Source organism: Labeo rohita, chromosome 16, assembly GCF_022985175.1.
Source record: "Labeo rohita strain BAU-BD-2019 chromosome 16, IGBB_LRoh.1.0, whole genome shotgun sequence".
Classification (NCBI taxonomy): Eukaryota; Metazoa; Chordata; class Actinopteri; order Cypriniformes; family Cyprinidae; genus Labeo; species Labeo rohita.
In genome coordinates this window covers 27,848,725-27,872,927 of record NC_066884.1, presented here as the reverse complement: position 1 = coordinate 27,872,927, position 24,203 = coordinate 27,848,725, and the positions used below count along the sequence as shown (strand labels likewise).

Sequence of the window (24,203 nt, the reverse complement as noted above, 5' to 3'; positions counted from 1 at the left end):
TTCTCTATTTTATTAAGCATGTTTTAACAGTGGAAGCGTGCAGGTGGCTGCCACGCCTTCTTTGTGCTCTACAGCCAATCGCCGTGGCCGCATCAAAGCCGCTGCGCGGCTATTGGCTGGCTCGTCCCCGCCTCCAGGTAATGAGAGCGCACCTTTGCTTGCTCACAATAACAGTCACCTTGAGACTTCCCAGATTTAACACAATTTTCCGCTTGATCCTGAATGTTTGGCTGCTCTCCTTTGTGCGGAACAGACGGAGGATGCTGTAATGAGAGTCGGATACGAGAAGTTGTTTGACCTGTAGTCCGAGTTTTCTTTCAGCCGTTCCCTGCGACTCACCTGCCGCATCTTCACCGACCTGAAAGTCCAGTTTCACTGTGGGAGCCCAGCAGTGCACATGGCTCAGGAGGAGAAGTAAGTCGCCAATGTAAACACTAATACGGTTTAGAAGAAACGGCAAACTAAAGTCCGTTCTATCGCCACAAGTTTGGAATTTCTTGACGTTTATCTTTTTATGTGACGTCATCGCAGCAGGTCGGTTTTTTGTTTCGTTTGTTGAAAAAAAGAGAAGTATTCAATAATATAATAATTTCAGCATTGCTTTATTACATAACCTAAAGGTAGCATAAAACGAAAAGAGAAGAGAAGGTCCTAGTATAGAACCCTGTGGAACACCGCAATATTTTACTGTAATGTTTTATTTTTAATTACTTATTTATTTATTTTTATAAAATATGTCTTTATATGATCACCATTGTAATGGTTTCTACACTATATACTATACAAATTGCAAAATCAAAGAAGTAGCATTTTTTTTTTATGTGTATATATATTTCTTTTTCTCTTCTGGTTTGTGTGTGTTTGCTGTAGTACATCTATAACGGTGGGCCTGGGCAGGTGGCTTATATTAGCTAACATCCTTGTACAGCCCCTCCCATGCAACCCTTCCTCACTGTAGTATCAATATCCAGCAGGATATAGTCCATTGTCCCACAGAAAAAAGCAATTGTGTGGAAAATGTAAAAGGATAGTTCTGGGAATTTCAGTTGTATGCTCCAACTCTTTGTAAACTTCATGAACCCTAAGGTATGGAGAGAGGTGGTATCACCGGGATCAAGTCTGTCCACACTGTTTTACAATATTATTATTTATTTTTGTCCATATATATGTGGTAATACACTCTATATGCATATTTGTTCCTAATTATCTTTGATTAATATTTTTAGTAAGCGTCTGGTGGTGGTGGTCCCAAATGAGATGAATATTCCATCACGCCGTGCCTTCACGAGTGAAGATGAGGCATGGAAATCTTACTTGGAGAATCCGTTGACTGCTGCAACCAAGGCCATGATGAGCATTAATGGAGATGAGGACAGTGTGGCGGCACTGGGAATCCTTTATGATTACTATAAGGTCAGAGATCATCTGTAACAGTTAGAAGAAAATGACTGTGCCTCTGGTGTAGGTGTACAAATATGAAAATGTATTGCCAGGAAGTTATTCTGTTTCTTTTTATTTAGGTTCCTAAAGAGAAGAGGCTCTTACCAGTACCCAAACTTCCAGAAGATCATGAAAAGAGGTCAGTTTAACATGCAAATGAGGTCCAAAAGGGTGAAAATGCATCTGTTTTCCCTTTTCATAAATGAAAACATTTTTGATTTGAAGTTAAAAGCATAACAATTTGAGTAAAAGGTCGAGCTGAAGAATTAACATAAACTTTAGAACATGTTCGTGATAGATGTTATCCAGCAGGATTTTTGCTTATTAGTGAATCTAGAATCTTAAATATTTCTTCATTTTAGGCCATAAACTTTATTTCCAGGGAATGAATGAATGAATGAACGTCCATGTTCCAATTGGCATAATTTGGACTAACTTATTTGAAAACACTTTCTTTCAGTCGGATGGGTCAAGATGGCCTTGAGTCTGCAGAGACTCGTATCCAGGTCCTGAAGTCACTTCCTGTCAACCTGTCCTTAAATACTGATGTGCACAATGCAGAAAATAAACAAGACATGTTCGGTTCAGTGCCGGTTGAGGAGGGCGTCGTGGCCACTGTGAAGGCTGAGGTTTATGCTCAGGCATTCTCCAACCACCACCACCACCACCACCACCAGCAGCAGGGAGTTCAGTATCAGCGCATGCCCTACCATCAGCCTTTACAGGATCCAGCGAGCGTCAGCCATGACGGATACATGAAGGATGAACAGTGCAGTACACCAGATAGCACCTTTGAGGATTCCTACCCTGAGGACACTATGGTAAAGTGTCTCTCAGTGTATGTTGTGGTTTCTGTCAGTTAAAAATGGTTTATGACAATCACTAGTAGCTACTCATTGTACATATTGAGAATGATATGTAATATGGGATATGTTCTGTCATACACTTGTGTTTTTCAGAAGTACAGGGTGCCCACCACACTAGGGGCAGAAGATTTCTCCCACGGGATGTAAGTACAACATGCCAAATCCTTGATCTTCATTTACACTACCATTCAAAAGTTTAGGGTCTGTAAGATTTAAAACGTTTTTTTTTTTTTTGTCTCTTATGCTCACCAAAGCTGCAAATACTTGCCAATATATTTGGCAATGTAAACACTAACAGATTAGAAGGAAAACCTATTTGAATCACAGTAGGAAATCAAGCTCTGTCTAGATTCTCTGTATTATGTGCCTCAAATTATAAACCAAGACTTAAAAAACATAATTTTAACATTTTCTATGCAACAGATGAAGTACCACATTCTTAAATTTAATAGCAAAACCCAAATACAGGAACTGTTCCTCTGTGGACTTTCTTTAATTATTAAATTCTGTAGTAAAATTGCTGTGGTTTATTGCCTTAAGGGGAGACATGGTTTTTCATTAAGTGTTTTTTCAGACTAGTGGAAAAAAAATATCCAAAGGACACTGTTAAGTGTCTCTTTTATAGCACTTTATCTATTTGTGTCAATAGATTTCAATTATAATACATATTTTTAAAGTCTGTTTTATCAAAATGTGTTTTTTCTCCTACACTGAGCCATAAATCTCCACTTCAGTAACACTTACACACAGCAAACTTTAAAATTTTATTTCCTATTATGTCTATATCCTAAAGGTTTTTAAAGATGGATTTGTTCATATATAATTTGCTTGATTATATACAACATTTTATTCCCCCCCCCAAATTGGGAAAATATATTGTTTTCTGTCTGTTCTAAGTATTTCTGAATTATGGAGTAACAAAAATGAGAGACCCAAAATTCCCTCTGTAAAAACATTTGACTCTAATATGTCAAAAAAAAAATTAAACAAGAATTTTGAAACTGACTTCATCCAGGGTGTAGTTTTTTTATACTAGAAATGTATGCAAATTAGTGCACATTTCATTAAACAATGCCTAATTTGCATATTTAAATCTAACAGTGCCAGCAGTGTCTCGGCTTATACTAATCAGTCCGATACTGATAGCATCAAAAGTCACTTTTTATTTGTCCCAATATACATATTTCATAATGAAGAATGTGAACCATTGGCATATGTGCCAAAACCATGTTTGACTTGATTTTTGCCTGCTTTGGTGGTATAGCTATTTTGTCCACAAATATAGACAAACAAAAGGCCAGTTTTACTAAATAGGGCAAATTAGTGCACGAGCGCAATTCCAAAACAGCGGGTGATTTACTAACAACACGCAAATTAAAAAACACAGACGCAAAATCTCGTTTACATATTGACCAACACAATATACCAAGGGCTGCACGTAATAATAAATAAATAAGCCACAGTACGTTGGAAAGAGACGAAAAAATGAAGGGTTGTGTAAGGTTTTGATAGATCTGGTATTGCGAGACTCCTAGTTGAGGGTTTCAAGTCGTCTTTTATTTACTAAAGCAAATTAAAAATAACATGGCTTGACAAACAATATGTTTGGATAATGTGTGCTTCTGGCATTCCAAATTAATTAATACGTGTGGAAAAAAATCTTTCTACCACGCACTCTCTGTTCCTAGCAACAATAATTGCAGTCATTTCCAGCGCAAAATAGTTTAAGACATGCTTTTTTGGGGCGTTAATTAATGGCGTTAGTAAAACACGTTGTGTGAGTTTTTTAAATACTCTCCTCCCATAAATTTTGTGTCTGAAAGGGAACTCCTTTTTAATAAGATCAGATTTAATAAGATCAGGTGCAAAAATAAACGTGTCCGTGCCTTTTCAGCACTAATTCGTCACTGTGCATCTTTTATAAATCCTGACAGTACTATTTTAATGCCAAAACATGGTTTTAGTAAAACTGGCCCAAAGTGTTTTTCTTTCTATTATGATTTCCATTCACACAACAGTTTTTCTGTCCTCTGGTAGAGACATGTTCCAGTACAGTATAGAAGCAAGTCGTTCGGTCCGTGAGAAGGCCGGCGAGGGGCCGATGATCTATCTGAACAAAGGTCAGTTCTACGGAATCACTCTCAGTGAGACCGGGGCCAACAAGGGCCTTCGCCATCCCATCAGTAAAGTGCGGGTGAGTTTTACTGTGACTATGACAAGCACTTATGACTGTGTAATGTAATTGGTATTAAGGATCAGAATCAATGTAACACAACTGTCTCTCTCAGAGCGTAGTGATGGTGGTGTTTGGACAAGAGAAGTGTCGAGATGAGCAGCTAAAGCACTGGAACTACTGGCACACCCGTCAGCACACAGCCAAACAGAGAGTCCTTGACATAGGTGGGAATCTGCTTTACACATATATCTTTTGTATATGTTTGTTTAGGGATAGTTGACCCAAAAATGAAAATTCTGTCATTAAGTACTCACCCTCATGTTCCAAACCCATAAGACCTTTGTTCATATTTGGAACACAAATTAAGATATTTTTGATGAATTTGGGGGCTTTCTGACTGTGCATAGACAGAAACACAACTGACATGTTCAGGACCCAGAAATGTAGTAAGGACAGTGCAGGGTTCGTACTAGGTGCTTAAAGTGCTTGAAGTACTTGAACTTGACATTTTGATTTTTAAGGCCTGGAAAACCCTTGAAAATATCAGTTTTCCTGATTTCCTGAAAAGTGTTTGAATTGTTGAAAGACAATGTATCTATAAAGTAAGTGTTACATTTTTGTCACACAAAATTCACGCAATTAAAAAACAAACTGCTTTTTTCGTGTATTTCACATAATAAAACTAGTAAAGAAACTAAAAAAAAAAAAAAAGAATAAAACAAAACTAGCGAGCTAAGCCAGTAGTAGTAGTGACAATATCATGTAAACATGGCTGAAGACGCGAAAAGAGGAACAGATGAACTGAATCAATTGAGTGAGTCAGTTACACTACAGCCACTACAATTGATTTAAACTTATGACTTCGAGCATTCATTTCAAGCGTTTCACTAGCCAAAAAAAAAACAAAAAACAGATCAAATTAAAAACAGCACATAGTGATGGTTGAAAATTAGTGGTTCAAAATTAGTTTTTCGAAACTCTGAATCAGTTAAACCATTGTGTCGCAAAGTGATTTATGGTTTTGCACTCCAACTGGATCACGTATCACGAGTCATTTGATTCAAATCATAACTTCAGATCACGTATCATAAATCATTTGATTCAGATCAAGACTTCAGTGCAGGTTCACAAATCATTTGATTTTGTTTGGGACTTCAGATCACGTATCATGAATCATTGGATTCAAATCGGGACTTCAGATCGTGTATCACAAATCATTTGATTCAAATCGGGACTTCAGATTACGTATCACAAATCATTTGATTCAAATTGGGACCTCGGATTGTGTGTCATGAATCATTTGATTCAGATCAAGACTTCAGTGCAGGTTCACAAATCATTTGATTCAGTTTTGGACTTCAAATCACATATAATGAATCATTTTATTCAAATCGGGACTTCAGATTCTGTTTCATGAATCATTTGATTCTATTCAGGACATCAGATCACGTATCACAAATCATTTGATTCAAATCAGGACTTCAGATCGTGTATCATGAATTATTTGATTCAGATCAAGACTTCAGTGCAGGTTCATGAATCATTTGATTTAAATCGGGACTTCAGATTGCATATCATGAATCATTTGATTCAAATCGGGACTTCAGATCACTTGTCACAAATCATTTGATTCAAATTGGGATCTCAGATTGAATCATTTGATTCAGATCGTGACTTCAGTGCAGGTTCACAAATCATTTTATTCAGTTTTGGACTTCAGATTCCGTATCATGAATCATTTGATTCTAATTGGGACATCAGATTGTGTATCACAAATCATTTGATTCAAATCGGGACTTTAGATCACATATCATAAATCATTTGATTCAGATTGAGACTTCAGTGCAGGTTCACAAATCATTCGATTTTGTTTGGGACTTCAGATCACGTATCATGAATCATTTGATTCAAATCAGGACTTCAGATCACGTATCACCAATCATTTGATTCTAATCAGGACTTCAGATCGTGTATCACAAATCATTTGATTCAAATTGGCACCTCAGATCGTGTATCATGAATCATTTGATTCAGATCAAGACTTCAGTGCAGGTTCACAAATCATTTGATTCAGTTTTGGACTTCAAATCACATATCATGAATCATTTTATTTAGTTTGGGACTTCAGATCATGTATCACAAATCATTTGATTCAAATCGGGACTTCAGATCGCATATCACAAATCATTTGATTCAGATCGAGACTTCAGTGCAGTTTCATGAATGATTTGATTCAAATCGGGACTTCAGATTCCGTTTCATGAATCATTTGATTCTATTCAGGACATCAGATCACGTATCACAAATCATTTGATTCAAATCAGGACTTCAGATCGTGTATCATGAATTATTTGATTCAGATCGAGACTTCAGTGCAGGTTCATGAATCATTTGATTTAAATCGGGACTTCAGATTGCATATCGTGAATCATTTGATTCAAATCGGGACTTCAGATCACGTGTCACAAATCATTTGATTCAAATTGGGATCTCAGATTGAATCATTTGATTCAGATGAAGACTTCGGTGCAGAAGTTATTTGATTCAGTTTGGGACTTCAGATGATGTATCACGAATAATTGTATTCAAATTTGGGACTTCAGATTGTGTTTCACGAATCATTTGATTTAGATCAGAACTTTGGAGGGGGTTCACAAATAATTTGATTTAGATCAGAACTTCAGACCGGGTTTGCGAATCTTTTGATTCAGATCGAGACTTCAGTGCAGGTTTGCGAATCATTTGATTCAGATGAAGACTTCGGTGCAGGTTCACGACTCATTTGATTCAGTTTGAGACTTCAGATGACGTATCACGAATAATTTTATTAAAATTTGGGACTTCAGATTGTATATCACGAATCATTTGATTTAGATCGGAACTTTGGAGCGGGTTCACAAATAATTTGATTCAAATCGAGACTTCAGCGCAGTTTTGAAGTTTTGAGTCTTTTGATTCAGTTCGGGACTTTAGAGCGTGTAATTTTTTTTATTTTGTTTTGTTAAACAGTAGAAAACATCAAACCGTTAAGGCAGTACAGTTACAAATCCCTTAAGAAAGTTAACTGTGGTTATAATTTAAAAGAATAAACATTGTTTAAAGTCCTTGAAAATCAAAAAAAAGTCTGCTTGAAAAGTCTTAGAAAGTTCTGGAATTTTATTTGACAGTATCTGTACAAACCCTGAGTTCAACCATAATTCTATGAAGCTACAAGAATACTTTTTGTGCGCAAAGAAAACAACAACAACGTTATTCAACAATTTCATGGCTGGAATTTACCCACAAAAATTCACAGAACAATGGTAAATATTACAGTACCTTAACACTTACACTTACCCAGTGTGTTTTTGTTTGTGTGACTGTACGTTGGCGTCATTATATGCTTTTTTCCCCCCTCTTTTATTCTCTGCGTCTGTATCCCTGGGATAGCAGATAACTGGAGTCCCCTCCTTTTGTTCATCGTTATTCTTCCCAGTTCCTCATTTGTTTTATTTGAGGTGTATCCTAAATAAGGGGTCTGCAACTTTAGCACAATGCTTGGGGCAAAGTCTTCCATCATAACTCCCAGTTGGGAACCGTAGGGACAATGAGGGGTCAGGTTAAAGGAAGGGGGGTTTTGACACCTGAGGGGCGCTGCGATGGTCTTCTCGGTGGCAGCTGGCAGCCTGACGTGGTTCGGGCATGATTTTGGAAGACGGAAACCCGATCCGCTGATCCTGATGTTGTCCTGATTTGAATAACAGTATCCAGGGATTTTTCATAGTGCCTGAGGCAGAAGATCAGGATTTGAATAGGAGCGTTAACCGTTTGGGGGGGAGGTTGAATCCTCAGACAAGCGGGGGCTTGGGAAAGGGTCCTGCTCTTTTGTAAAGCGGAAGGCTTGAGTAACATCTGCCATACATTTAAGCGGTGTTGTATTTGCACAGCAGGCAGGCACCATGTCATAGTCGTGAAGCGTGTAACAGAACGCCTGCGTCTGAGGTCAAAATGCGTCTCGCTGTGTTTTTTTTTTTTTTTTTTTTAATGACTCTGAGTATAAACTGAAGTGCTCAAATTTGTTTGCAGCTTTGCATATTATATACATATTTACTCAGGGCAAAACAAGAGAATTATCTCTTTGCCGCATTTATTCTATCATCATGTTGTTCGAAAATACAGTGGGGTGTAAAGTCTTGTTGCATTTTGCAACCAATATTATCAGCATAGCAATTTGAGTGACAAGTTCAACTTGAAAATTGACATGAATTTGACAGTGTCTCAGTATTTGGTATGTCCAGCATAGCTTCAACAAGAGCAGCACTTGAGCTGGCAAAACCTGATGATCGTGTTGTCCAGCATGATCTGAGAATCAAACACAAGAGCATCTTGTGCTTCAGTGAAAGCAATTAAATCTGGACTTTTGCACAGGATTCACAAACTTGATTAGAGACTGAAAATAATGTAGAATATTAAATATTTCTTATTCATATTTTGTTATGTTTTGTTTAAAAAGCTAGAAAATAAATGCAAATTACCATGAGATAAAGTTTAAGATTATCTAAACTGAATTTGAGACATTTTATTTTATTCAAATTATTTTATTTTAATGTTTGTTTTGTTTTGTTTTTTTTTTCATTTTATTTTTATATAAGAATCCCAGATTTTCCATTTCAGTGTAAAATATTTTTTTATATATCTAAATATTAATTAGATATTTTATTTATGTAAACACAATTTAGCATTCCAGATTTTACATAACACTTCATATATTTTAGAATAAAAATGTATTTATTTAAATTCTTAATTTATTTTATTAATTTTAAATTATTTATTCGGTTTATTTTATCTAAATAATATGTTAAATTGTATATATTTTTTTAAAGATGTAGTCAAAAATATTTATTTATTCTATTATTTACTAGTATTTCTATTATTCCACTGTTTTATTCTGTAATTTCATTCTAATTTATTTTATTAATTTTATACATTTTATTTAATTTTTTATGTAAATAAGATCTTGAATCCCAGATTTTACAAGTCACCTCATTAAATTTGTATTTATTTAAATTGTTTTTAGCTTATTTTATTCATTTTAATGTTTTTATTCAGTTTATTTTTTATTTATCTACATAAGATCTTAAATTGTAGATTTTTAAAAAATGTAGTCAAAAAATTTTTAGTTTTAGTTTTTTTCATTTTATTTGTTATCTTTTATTCTATTTTATTCTATTGTTTACTATTATTTCTGTTGTTCTACTGTTTTTATTTGATCATTTAATTCTAATATTTATTTTATTACATTTTATTAATAATTCAAGTTATCCATTATTTCAGATTAAAATTGTATTTGGATTGTTTCAATTTATTTTATTTATTTTAATGTGTTTATTCATTTTATTTTATTTTATTTTATTTGTCTAAATTTAATTAACTTAAACTTAATTTTTACATTTTGTCAAACATCTTTCTTTCTTTCTTTATCCATTTATTCTTTTATTTACTATTATTTCTATTATTCTACTCTTTTATTGTATAATTTAATTCTAATATTTATTTCATTCATTTTAATACATTTTATTAATATTTTTTAGGTAAATATTTTCTTGAATCCAGATTTTACATATCACCTCAGATTAATTTTTTATTAATTTAACTTTTTTCAACTTATTTTATTTATTTTAATGTATTTAATCCTTTTTATTTTATTTATCCAAATATTTTTTTTATTTAGTCAAACATATCTCTTTTTTCTTTTTCTTTCTTTCTTTTCATCCTTTGTTCATTCTGTTATTTACTATTATTTATTATTCTTTTGTTTTATTCTATAATTTACTTCTAATATTTATTTTATTCCTTTAATACATTTTATTAATATTGTTTATGTAAATAAGATATTGAATCCCAGATTTTACATAATTCCTCAGACATTTCAGATTAAAATTGCATTTATTTAAATTTTCAACTTTTATAAATTTTATTCATTTTAATGTATTTATTCAATTTTCTTTTTCTAAATAAGATCTTAAATTGTAGATTTTTGAAAAATGTACTCAGAAATATTAATTTGGTTTCATTCAGTTGTTACTATTATTTCTAGTATTCTACTGTTTTATTCTATAATTTATTTCTAATGTTTATTTTATTCAATTTCATTTTTTTTTTTTTATAAATCTTGAATCTCAGATTTTCTGTTTGGCCTCAAACATTTAAAAAGTACTGTTAAGGTCTTAAGGTCTAAGGTCTGTTATGGATTATAACTAACATCATGTTTCCCCAACCGCCCTTTTCACCCTTCAGCTGACTATAAAGAGAGCTTCAGCACCATTGGCAACATTGAAGAAATCGCTTACAACGCTGTGTCCTTCACCTGGGACGTCAACGAGGAGGCAAAGGTGAGACTTCAGCTTCGATTCTCAGAGTTTCTACTGGCGTGTTAAGTTTGCGGCGTGCGGGTCAAGCTGAAGTTGCCTGATAACGGTCGTTGAGCCTGAGGAGATGTTACAGCTCCCTTCTCCTCCTCTTCCCTGCAGCATCCAATTCACTTGTCAGGAGGATTTTTCCTTCTTAGTTCCAGTACTTAACAAGCTTATTTTAAGTGCACACTTAAGGGAGGAGGTCCACCCAGTGCTCATGGTCAATATTTGTTTTTTAAAACGAGCCTTTTGAAGTAGCCTGATGTGTCATGGAAATAGCAAGAAGAGCTTTAACGGCAAATTCCCTACCTTTGGAAATCTATTTTTTGAATTATTATTATTATATTATGAAGTTTCCTAATTTAGGTAATGTATATAAAAGATACAGTGCTTCTTGAGATTTTTTTTAATGAAGGGATGCAGAAATATAAACATTTATGTGCCTTCACTTTTAAGAGGCAAATTAAGATAATTTAATAATGTAGGAGGATGTTGTAAGGTTTGAGTGTTACCTTGTATTTGTTCAACCATCGTTTGCTCACATGCACCCACATGCACACAGAAAGCCAGAGATCTGTTGTGAAAGATTTGTCGGTGTATGCAGTTGCTAACTGATTCCTGTCAGAATTGATCACGTGGCCCTGAGAACGCAAGTGGTTCTCATAACATTGAACAACAAGCTCCTCTATGAAACAACAGCTACAGGCACAGACATGAAAGGACGGGAGACCGTCAGTGGGAAACTATTTTCACCTCGGGCTGAAAGATTCGCTACCTTTCATCTTTCAACAGTCGTTTTTCCAGTGTCTCTTGATATATTGGCATGAGACAGGTTACAGTTGGGAATATTTCAAATCAATTTAGTTTTGCGTACTATTTGAATAAACCGCAGACAGGTACACAATGAAAGAGTGGCTATGTGGTTTTTGTTTAGAGTCGCCATTTAGGGATTTGACAATCGTGAACGAATTTAACAGAGAAGATTTACTCTTCGCTATTAAAGATCACGAGTGATGTAAGGTGTTGTCAGCACAGAAGCTGGATGGGTATTTTGAGATTAAAGGTGGACTAGTGCTTAAAAGATTTTTAAAAGAAAACCGACATGAACTGCTGTGCTTTATTCAGTATGTTTTTAAAGTCTGGGAGGCCAAGCAATTATAGCTTTTTATTCAGGACTAGTCTATTAATCAGACAGTCTGTAAAAGTTCACTCTGAGGTGTGTAATTACACTACCACCTCTATGGCCACTAGCATCACCAAACTGAATTGCAAAAATAATGATTTTCAAACAGGTTTCCCCTGAACGTTCCCTATGTTTGTCATTGGTCAAACAGATAGACGCACCTCCCCCAAATAGTGTGGCCACTGGTTGAAACGATGATGCTTGGAGAACTGCAACACATTTTTGCAACTTTTATAAGCATCTTGCGCATATGTGCATTTTTAAAAGGAATGCAGGGCAGTGGAATGAAACACGTTATGTGTGAACAGTCCCTAATTGCACTTTCTAGTTTTTAAACACATTGGGCCTCATTCATGAAACAGGAGCAGAACGAATTTGTGTGTAACCGTTCGTAAAGCCGTTCTGACGCAAACTTCCGAATTCATGAAAGGGTTCGTATTTTCAAAATGTTAGTTGGTACGAAAGAAATGTACACCTGCTCCCTACCACGTGTAAATGGTACGTAAAATGTTGGTTTTTTAGCAATCTGATGACGCTGAATTTTGGTGGACTGCCATAATAAATACATTCAAATACGTTCATTTACGCTTTCCCTTATTTATTTATTTATTTATTTATTTATTTTAATAGCTGAGTTGATAATTGTAAAACAGCGCTGGTCACTGCCACTATTTACCCAACCGTAAATAGAGGAGAAGTCAATACTGGTTAGTGCTTTTTATATTTAGTAAAATTCTTAAAAATGAAATGCTAGTAATACGCTGCCGCCGTGGACATCCTACCTAAATCATAGCAACCAAAGCACCTCAGCTGGAAAAACGCTGTGCCGCCACCAAAGCGTTCATTTTTGCATCTGGCTAAAAACTCTTTGGTCGACACACGTTAATTAAATATTTATTGTTAGGCATGTGGCCTATTAATCTTTTTTTTTTTTTTTTTTTTTCTTTTCCTTATGCAATATACTGGAGCCAAACCTGAGAAAGTAGACCAGATATTCCTAGACACGCATTTTGCGTAGCTGTAATTCATAGACGGGGATTATGCTAATTGTGAATGAGCGTGTGAGTTTACGAAGCGTTTGTGAATCTGAGAGTTTTCGGAAAGGTTTGTTTTACGTGCAGATTACTCAGAAATTACTTATATATTTACGAAAGTTTCATGAATGAGGCCCAATCTGTGTGAACTAAAGGTCTTCAGGGGTCCAAAAATTCGTACCCGAAACCTTAGAGACCCGTAAGTTTGTTGCACGGAACCGACCCGGACCTTTATTTAATTTGAAAGTGGGACCCGAACCTGTGCAGACCCGAGAAATGCCTTAAATGTACTACCCGGACCCGACGCGGACCCGACCGTTATTTGTAAATTGGACCCGGACCCGAACCCGGCTGGGACGACACAGACCCGACTGCACCCGGTCGGCATATGCACAGCGAACTGCTATTAAGTCAATAAACAAGTTGCGAAAACATTTTGGCTTACCTACTGTTAGAAGCCCTGACTGCGATCATCCTCCTTGACACTAACATTTCCGTCCATGTTAGGCTGTTCCTCTCTCTTGCCGAGTGAAAGAGCCTTCTTCATTAATTATTCCAGCTCAGAGCAGTTTATTTATTTATTTAATTATTATTTAAAATAAAAAAACGCACATAAGAAGTGCGTTACACTTTACTGTGTGCGCAGTGGTGTAGTGGTGTCTGAAGTGGGTACACTCTTAATTATTTAAGGTATTGCTTTCGTTATACTGTACTAATTTAATTAGTAATCAACAATTAATTATCATGTTACCCACTCTGCACCTCCCCTGACATGCTCTTGCGCATGCAGGTGGCATTTCTGTCACTAAGCAGGACGAAGCGGGCGCGGGCGCAATCATATTTCAAAGGAAGCCGGCGCCACGGTCTTGCTTTTATGGAGTATTCGCATTTATTCACGTGCAGTTGGATTAGATATCATGTGGTGGACTGTCATAATTTTGGCTAATCCAAGGCACTACTGAATGATGCGCATCAGAGTGGATTTACACAAAGCCGACTGAAGTGGGTACGCCGTATACCTTGAACTGCACCATCGTGCGTGTTCAATAGGTGCGTCTCTTCTTCAGTAAAAGAAAACAATACAAAACATATGCATAAAGCTCCACCTAGTTAATCTTATGAGGAATTCACATGGGACAGCTTGATACCGTCCGCTTGCAGTACTAACATTAAGTCACGCATGTTATTCAGCCCCCCCCCCCCCCACATTTTTGTCTGGCTCACACTTTTCTCATCCTACAATTTTAAGTGGCAAGTTACAAAACACACGCAAAGTGCTGACCGACACTGATCACTGGCGGGTGTGGTGTTCTCCGATCAATTCGGGTATTACACACAAATGTTAAACAGACCCGGGACCCGAGGTAGGGGTCCAAAAACAAATTATGTGTGAACAGCCCCTTACTGTGCTGTTTTTTTTTAATGCAAAAACAAATTATGTGTGAACAGCCCCTTATTCCACTGTTTTCTAGTTTTTTAAGCGCAAAAACATGTTATATTTGAACTTCCCCTTTTTGCACACTCTAATTTCTAACTTTCTAGCTTTTAAACACATTCTGTGTGAACAGCATCTTACTGGACACTTTTCTAGTTTTTAAACGCAAAAACACGTTGTGTGAACAGTCCCTTACTGTGCTGTTTTTTTGTTTTGTTTTGTTTTGTTTTGTTTTAGTTTTTTTAGTTTTTAGTTTTAATGCGCAAAAACATATTGGGCCTTATTCATGAAACTTTCGTAAATATATGACACACGGATTCACAAACGCTTCGTAAATGTCCGATTTGATAGTGGAACGTGCATGTTAATGAATTCCAATCATTTGTAAATAGGGCGCTCATACACGCTCATTCAATAATAATGAGATGCTTTAGCTGCTATGATTTGGAATATCCACAGTGGCAACGTATTACTAGTATCTCACTGTTAACAATTTTACTAAATATAACCAGTAATATTGACTTCTCTGTTGAAGGCAATTGTTGTATAAGCGGATGGTTGGTCGGTATTTGTTATCAACACAGCTACAAAAAAAATCAAAAAGACAGCAAGGGCAAATGAACTTGTAATTATTATGGCAGTGCATCAAAATTCAGTGTCATCGTTTTGCCAAAAAGAACACAGAACATTTTCCACACCATTTACACCTGGTACGGAGCAGGTGTACATTTCTTTTGTACCAACATTTTGAAAATGAATTCGAAAATTTACGTCAGAACGGCTTTATGAACAAATTGAGCAAAAATTGGTTCTGCTCGTGTTTCATGAATGAGGCCCATTGTGAGTGAACAGCCCCTTACTGCACTGTTTTATAGTTTTTAAACGTAAAAGCATATTATATGTGAACAGCCCCTTACTGCACACTTTTCTAGTTTTTAAATGCAAAAACATATTATATGTGAAAAGCCCCTAGCTGCACTGTTTTCTAGTTTAAACGCAAAAACACGTTGTGTTTTCTTTCTAGTTTTTTAAACATTCTGTGAACAGCATCTTATTGCACACTTTTCTAGTTTTAAATGCAAAAACGTTATATGTGAACAGCCCCTAATTGCACTTTCTTGTTTTTTTTTTTCCACATATTCTGTAAACAGAACCTTCTTGCACACTTTTCTAGATTTTATATGCAAAAACATGTTATATGTGATCACCTCCTTATTGCACTGTTTTCTAGTTTTTAAACGCAAAAACATGTTATATGTGAACAACCCCTTATTGCACTTTCTAGTTTTTTGTTTTTTTTTACAAATTCTGTGAACAGCACCTTATTGCACACTTTGCTAGCTTTTAAATGCAAAAACTTGTTATATGTGAATGTGATCACCCCCTTACTGCACTGTTTTCTAGTTTTTAAACGCAAAAACATGTTGTGTTAACAGACCCTTATTGCACTGTTTTCTAGTTTTTAAATGCAAAAGCATGTTTTCTTTAAATGCCTGTCATGTGTGAACATACTAAAAACGTGTTCTATGTAAAGGACAGTGCAGTACTGTTTTCAAGTTTTTAAATGCAAAAATGATTTGTGTGTGAACAGCCCCTCACTGTGAATGTTTTTTTTTTCCCCCTATTTTTTATACGCAGTAACGTATTCTCTGAGAACAGTCCCTTTATACTTTGGCAACTTGGTGGAAAAACTGCCCCTGGCTCTTTTGTCATGAGATAATAAGACGTGATTGCCTGGCCATACTTGACCTTTTCCAAGCTCAGAAATGCAAGTTTTTTCAAGCTGATTTGTGCATGTTTTTTTTTTCCAGGTGTTCATTACCGTGAACTGTCTGAGCACTGATTTCTCCTCACAAAAGGGAGTCAAAGGTCTTCCGCTTATGATCCAGATTGACACCTACAGTTACAACAACAGGAGTAACAGACCCATCCACAGAGCCTACTCACAGATCAAGGTCTTCTGTGACAAGGTTGGTCCTACATCCGTGTGACTGTTGTGGGTCAAAGGGCCTGAGTCATTTGAGTCAACGACATGAATCGTTTTATTTGCATAAGTTGTACAATAAGTATTACAGTTTACAGTGGAAATTTTCTTGTTTGCCATTGCCATTTCTTGTAGTAGGTATAATGATATGACCTTCATGTAGTGTATTTGTTTTTGTATTGCAGTTCATTTGTCACTGGAATTGGCTACTTTATACACTAAACTTAGTTAATAGTGTTATTTAGTAAATGTAATTTATTCTCTGCTGTCCTTTTCATACCTTATATCTGTTTAACAACAATAGCCAGTATGAAAACACAAACATCTCCTCTGTACAGGGAGCTGAGCGAAAAATTCGTGATGAGGAAAAAAAGCAGCTTCGGAAGAAGGTCAAAGGTCAGGCTGTTGGCAACCAGGGTCATGATGGTGAGAGTTGTGTCAACCAACCATACATTCATTTATTTAATATATAGCGCTATTATCCTTACATGTTGTATCTGACATTTTACTCTGATTATGGATAAAATGCACATAACAATAGGCATTTAGTGATGAGTAAGAATATGACTAAAAACAGTTCTGCATTACAGGTTTTGACCTAATATGTGACAACTATGACCTTGTGGTCTATGAAACATGACTATGTGCGTTTCTCAGCATCAGCATGCTGATTTTGACTTGAGTCATTGGTTTTCTTTCACTCTATTAGGTAAGAGAGGAAGTTTTTCCACTTTAGCTCAAAAGAGGCCAGATATTACGCTCTTCAAAACAATGACAGATCTGGAGTCCCAGCCTGTACTCTTCATCCCCGACGTCCATTTGAACAACCTCCAGAGAGCCGGTCAGGTAAGGAGGAGGAGGATGAATGCAGTTCTCAAAGTGATACTGAAATTGTTTCAGTGCTGAATTGTTGGGTATTGATCAGAACTAATTATTGAGGCGTTGTCTCTTAGTAATGACTAGATCATAGTAGTGAGTTTTTAAATTATTCAAATGGATGCAATCTCTGTTTAACTAAATTATCAAAAGTCACTGCTTATACTTTTGAATATAATGTGAAAACATGTTTAGTTTTAAGTCTTTATGATGTTTTGTTTTCTCTTTGTTTACAGGTGTTCAGTTTTGGTGTTGAAGAAATGGAGAGTGATGGGTCAGTGCATGTACTATAAATCTCCTGTTTATAATTAAATGGTGTTTATGGATGCGAGATATTAAATTAAACGTAAAATTTAAAAGCAACATTTAATAGCACTTTTGATTTAATCTTTAGCAAGTCTTAACAGGAATATTAATTCTTCATACTGTACATTTATAATGTTGTGAAACTTCAGGATTAGTTCACTTCTAAATGAATTTACTCAGCCTGATGTCATCCAAGATGTTCATGTCTTTCTTTCTTCAGTTGAAAAGAAAGGAAGGTTTTTGAGGAAAACATTCCAGGATCTTTCACCATAGAGTGGACTTCAGTGGGGATCAACAGGTTGAAGGTCCAAACTGCAGTTTCAGTGCAGCTTCAAAAGGGCTCTAAACAATCCCAGCCAGGGAATAATGGTTTTATCTAGCAAAACGATTGGTCATTTTCTAAAAAAAAAAATACTAATTTTTATAGTTTTTGTGTAATCTGGTTCAAAAAAGTAGAGTAGGGCAAAAAACTCCATCTTATTTTCTCCTCCAACTTCAAAATGATCCATAATTGTTGTTTTGCCTTTTTTTGGGCGCTTGTCTTTCTTTGCACATTTCCTTTGTAAACACTGGGTCGGTACCAGAGGTCGCATTAACCGAAAATTGTCTGATTTTTTTTTTTTTATCAGTGACGGAAAAATCTGAAGGCTGTTTGACAGATTACACTGAGGGTGATCTATTGTAAATTGTAGCTGTAATTCCCACTCCTGTCTAGTTGGCGGCGAGTGCGCTCCAGTGTAGCAGCAAAGCACTGGATCCAGAACAAAAACGAAACTGTCACGAATGTTTTGCTATGCGTTTGATTACGCACAGGCGAGTACACAGAAGCTACAACGATCTATAATGCCACATCAAAATCAGGATTTAAGAATCAATATTGGTTCAAAATGAGAATTATTAAAATCGAGAAATCGTTTTTTGTTTACCCACCCCTAGCGTATTTTGTTGTTTTTAAACACTGCGCTGTCGTCCTGTAGGTTCATGAAATGTGAACAAACATAAAAGCAATTAAATGTGTTGTTATAATTAAAATATGAAAATAAAATGACGGGTAATAATAGATTATGGCTGAATTTTTACAACCCTGTCTGTCAAAATGACGGGCAATGTTAAAGTCTCTAGTCGGTACTTCCGCCAATGTGACATAGTGCAAGATGAGCATTTGTGGTTAAAAGGTATATAAACTGTTATTTTTTATAAAAATGATTGTTTCGCTAGATAAGACCCTTATTCTTTGGCTGGGATCATGTAGAGCCCTTTGAAGCTGCATTGAAACTGCAATTTGGACCGTCAGCCCGTTGATCCCTATTGAAGTCCACTATATGGAGAAAAATCCTGGAACGTTTTCCTCAAAAGCCTTAATTTCTTTTCGACTGAAGAAAGAAAGACATGAACACTTTGGATGACATAGTGGTGAGTAAATTATCAGGAAATTTTAATTCTGGAGTGAACTAATCCTTTAATGACTGATTTTAGTTTAGTGTTTTATTGTCAGCCATTTATTGGCTTTTAACATTTTAATTGACACTTTGTTAATTTTATGATCAGTCTGGTGAATGCTTATTTGTATTAATTCACTCAAAAGGCGAAATGTTTTGGAGTCCAGCATGCATCGGACTAGTAGTCAATCCAGTGTTTTTTTAATGTATCTGCAATAGGCATTATAACTGTAGTATTGAAAGGCATCATTATAATTCTGAGTATGTTTTTCATGCAGGGTGGCTATGAAAAGACCATTCCGGTCATCAGAGGATGATAATCCTCCACCCGCCAAATACAGCAGAGAGGAAAAAAGAGGTATGATTTACTGCATACTGTAGCTGTAAGTTTTACGTGTGTCAACAGATTGCGTCTCATTTTTCTATATTAATGCTTAATGTTTTTTTTTTTTTTTTTTCTCCAGTCCTGCTGTACGTAAGGAGAGAAACCGATGAGGTTTTTGATGCACTGATGCTAAGATCTCCAACACTGAAAAGTTTGCTTGAGGCAGTAAGTACAATGTCACGCAGCAGTGCGTACTTGCAACACATGGGATGTACACTTGGAGTCTTATCAGACAGAAGTAATTAGGTATTGCATTGCATTCAGTAGCAGATCAGATTACTTTCCGTGGAATACAACAACAGTCGGAAATAAGCTGCCACACATGGAGGCTTGTCAGAACATTTTCTGTTTAAAGGAGTTGTTCCTTCCCGAATGACATTTACTCACCCATATGTCAAGATGTTCATATCTTTCTTTCTTCAGTTGAAAAGAAATAAAGGTTTTTGAGGTGTTTTTCTCCATATAGTGGACTTCAATTGTGGCCAATGGGTTGAAGGTCCAAATTGCAGTTTGAAATGGCTCTACGTGATCCCAGCCGAGGAATAAGGGTTTCAACGAGCAACGAGTCATTTTCTAAGAAAATACAAACTTATATACTTTTTAACCACAAACTTAATCACGTTGGAAAGGTCACACGTGACGTAGGCAGAAGTACCGACCCAGTGTTTACAAAGCAAACGTGCAAAAACAGTCAAACGCCGGTAAAACAACTAGGGATGTCACAATACCGTTCGGTACGACATCCACGGTTCAATACGTGCTTATGAATTGCGTTTTTTCGCGTTTGTATTTAAATAATTTAGCAAGTCTTAACAAGAATATTAATTCTTCATACTGATCATTATAATGTTGTGAAACTTAAGGATTAGTTCACTTCTAAATGAATTTACTAAGCCTGATGTCATCCAAGATGTTCATGTCTTTCTTTCTTCAGTCGAAAAGAAATGAATGTTTTTGAGGCAAATATTCCAGGATCTTTCACCAAAGAGTGGACTTCAATGGGGATCAACAGGTTGAAGGTCCAAACTGCAGTTTAAAATAAGTTGTTTTATTTCTCTCGGAATTTGCTGTGTGCCCGTGATTTCACGTGCTGATGAGGAAACGCGTCCCTGCTTATATTTGAAAAAGAGTTATAAAAACAAAAGTTATAAAAAAACATTACAACTTGTTTTTAATTCACAACATCAGTCGAGTGTTTAAAATAACTTCCTTATGTGATCTGATGTGGCTTCGTATCTCAGAATGAGGCAGACAATATATTCTGTACTCATATTCTATGTAATGTTATGTCGATTAGCAATGGCTTACATATATACTTAATTATTACGAAAATACACGAGATGGCTTGAAGAACATAGATAAACCATATATTATTGCAGACTAGTGTTTATTGTCCTTACATTTCATCATTCAAAACGTTGAGCGTTATATCTTGTTTTTATTCAGTTACAGCAATAGCGATGCTTTTATCCATATTAATTGTGATGGGTCGTTCTTGAACGATTCGTTCATTTTGAACGAATCTTTAATGTGACTTGGGACGAATGAGTCGTCTCGGGGAGTGATTTGTTCAGTCGCGCACGCGCAGCATCCTATTAGGTTCTGTACTGGAATTAGTTCACCTGTTTCAAGTCTTTCGAGAGGGTGCTCACTGCAGAGCCAAATGGGAGGAGCTGGAGGTCTAGCTCCCCCTCACTGGAGGTAATGAGTGGAGATAGACACCTAACCACACCCTAACCCTACCCCTTACCCTATCCTAAACATAACTCCACCCATTAGTTCACACAGAGGTGGAGCTGGACATCCAGAGAGGGGGAGCTGGAGGCCATTCGGCTCTGCAGTGAGCAGTACTTGGGTTTTCCGAGTCGTTCGTTCATCTTATGGGGCTGTCACGTGATGAACGAACGACTCGAACCCAAAGACTTGAGACAAACTAATCAATTCTTTTTCTGGCTCACACTGCATTGGTTCATCTTATGGGCCTGTCACGTGACGAACAAACGACTCAAACCTGAATTAATCTTTTCTGTTTCTTATAGCATTATAGTTTTGTCTTGTTCGTAGTGTGATCAACGTTTGTGTAAGCAGTAGATGAGTGAGGGAAGTAACACGTAACATTTTTATTATATTTTGCTAAAATGAACGAAATTAACGAAATCACTTTGAAAAAAAGATTTGTTCATTTTGCTGAACGGGACTCAAAGGTCCGAGTCGGTAAAATGATCCGAACTTCCCATTATGATTACGCAATCGGAGAGCTAGTGCAAGATGAGCGTTTGTGGTTGAAAAGTATATACATTTGTATTTTTTTTTAAGTAAATGACTGATCGTTTCGCTAGGTAAGACTTTTATTCCTTGGCTTTGATCGTGTAAAGCCCTTTGACGTTGCATTGAAACTGCAATTCAGTCCTTCAACCCATTGGCCGCCATTGAAGTCCACTATATAGAGAAAAATCCTGGAATGGTTTCCTCAAAAAACTCAATTTCTTTGCGACTGAAGAAAAAAAGGATATGAATATCTTGGATGACATGGGGGTGAGTCAGTTCTCAGGAAATTTTCATTCTGAAAGTGAACTTCTTTAAGCTGCTGTTTGGATTAAGTTCTCTTTCTTCTCTTCAAGATATCAGGCAAATATTCTATTCCTGTGGAGAAGATGACTAAAATCTATAAGAAAAGCAAGAAAGGGTGAGTAAACATACTAGCGCTGAATGCGTTTAATTGTTTACATTATCAGTTAAAGTCTTACATTTTCATTTTCATTCTACCACTAGTATCCTAGTCAACATGGACGACAACATCATTGAGCACTACTGCAATGAGGACACGTTCATCCTTTCCATTGAAAATCAGGCGGATTGTTTCCGGGTCACTCTCACTGAAATCTAAATGCTTGTGCCACAACAAACACGGTTCTGCTGGGAGGACTTTTGTTACCCTGAAACAGCACACAATCCATTCTGTGACTCTGTTTGCCTCTTATGAGCTCTTTTATGAATATTAAAAGAGGAAAACGCTTTTGGAAGTCGTTGACTTGGGAATGCACTTCAGTGGACCTGCTGGTACAGTTTAACTTGGTTAAATAAACTTTATAATGAGCAACACATAAAATGCTCTTCCAAAGCACTATAATATGCCGTTAAGTTTTATGGCTTTTTTTCTTTGATGTGCTGTCTCCCCCTTGAGGCCAACAGTGTGAAGCCCTAAAAAAATACCAGACTTTTGCATGCATTCAGTCTTTTCCTGTATTCTTGCATAATATTGGAACATAAAAGAGATCTATATAGATACTCTTATTGTAGGAAGACGTTGTAATATGCACAACAAATAGCATACATTGAAGAATGGGCCAAATGCTACACTGTACTTTTACCTTGCGTGTTACATGAATGTATAGTTTACACATTTTCTTCATTGTGTTGAATGTTGATGTTTTGATGAAAAAAAAAAACTTGTACATATTTTTTATGGCTTATTTTATCAGTTGAATAAACAATCTTTACTGTCTTGCATTCACACGTATTAATTTGGGAAACTGTCGTCTGACCAGTTGAAGTTTTAGTCACTTAAAAAACCTGCAGCAAGAGAAAAACCAGATGTTCAACTTTCACAAACATCTATAATCCGTTATGTGCACATTGTTATTACTTTAATAAGTAATTAATACTTTTGAGCTAGGATGCATTACGTTTATCAAAAGTGAGATAATCTGGAAAATGTGCACAAAATAGTCAGCAGTAATATTAAGAGCTGCTGTCAAGATACTAATAAGAAATATTATTTCTTGAGCGTTTCAGCATATTAGAATGATTTCTGACAAATCGTGTGATGCTGAAGACGAGTAATGATGCTCAAAATTCAGGTTTGCCAAAACATAAATAAATACTGATATTAAATATATTCAAATAGACAGTTATTGTAATAATATTTTAAAATATTGCAATTTTACTGTATTTGGATCAAGTAAAGGCAGCCTTGATGAGCATAAAAGACTTCTTTCAAAAAAAAGAAGACTTTCAAAAAACGTAACCAACCCTAAACTTTTTTTTTTTTTTGGCACATGTATCTGCTACAGTAGCTTAACTTGTAGTATTTAACCATGAACTTGAAGTAAATCGTTATTTTTACTATCGTTCTGTTAGCTGTTTTATCATTTGTATGAAATTTGCATGATTGTCTATATGTCCCTGCTTTTGCTAAATAGCGGTTTTATGTTAATGATCCCCTGTCTCTGATTTTCGGAGAATTGCGTTTGAAAGCACAATTAGTTTCACACTTTAATATGCAAACACACCCTCTGACTCGCATTTGTTTCCCAGGCTTTAGGTGTGTGTATAATTATGCAGGCACAGGTGTCTCCATCACCGTCTACATAAGAAGGTTCAGTCTTTAACCCTGGGGGTATTTGCTGGCAATGAGTCTCATGACTGCTGATTCATTCTGATTTCTGTTGCAGTGCTGTTGTTAGTGTTCCCCAATCAGAAACAATATGAATACGAAAACCTTTAAGCTGCATCTGACAAGTTTCCAAACAGGTTTCTGGTGTTTTCTGAGAAACAGGTCATATACCGTGACCCAGAGTTTGAGTAGTGCTATGCAATTCATTAACACCATAACCACACTGTCAGCTTCTTCTTTTTTACTGTAGCTTATCTGTATGTAGTTGTTTTTTTTTTTTTTTTTTTTTTT

At 35.9% G+C, this 24,203-nt stretch overlaps 1 protein-coding gene across 2 annotated transcripts; it reads left to right on the top strand.

Annotated features, from left to right (window-relative positions):
• Positions 1 to 158: 158 nt before the first annotated feature.
• Positions 159 to 23,002, top strand: grhl2a (grainyhead-like transcription factor 2a). 2 transcript variants are annotated; one of them, XM_051130701.1, is made up of 16 exons: positions 159 to 414; positions 1,227 to 1,413; positions 1,521 to 1,579; positions 1,901 to 2,261; positions 2,400 to 2,449; positions 4,344 to 4,500; positions 4,595 to 4,706; positions 10,759 to 10,853; positions 16,338 to 16,496; positions 16,849 to 16,936; positions 17,220 to 17,356; positions 17,623 to 17,660; positions 19,410 to 19,489; positions 19,596 to 19,681; positions 22,138 to 22,202; positions 22,289 to 23,002. In XM_051130701.1, the coding sequence occupies exons 1-16, from the start codon at positions 398 to 400 to the stop codon at positions 22,401 to 22,403; spliced, it is 1,806 nt and encodes a 601-aa protein (XP_050986658.1). In that variant the 5' UTR covers positions 159 to 397; the 3' UTR covers positions 22,404 to 23,002. The 2 variants fall into 2 exon arrangements, with proteins under 2 accessions (XP_050986658.1, XP_050986659.1); XM_051130702.1 differs by having other exon boundaries at positions 402 to 534.
• Positions 23,003 to 24,203: the final 1,201 nt, after the last annotated feature.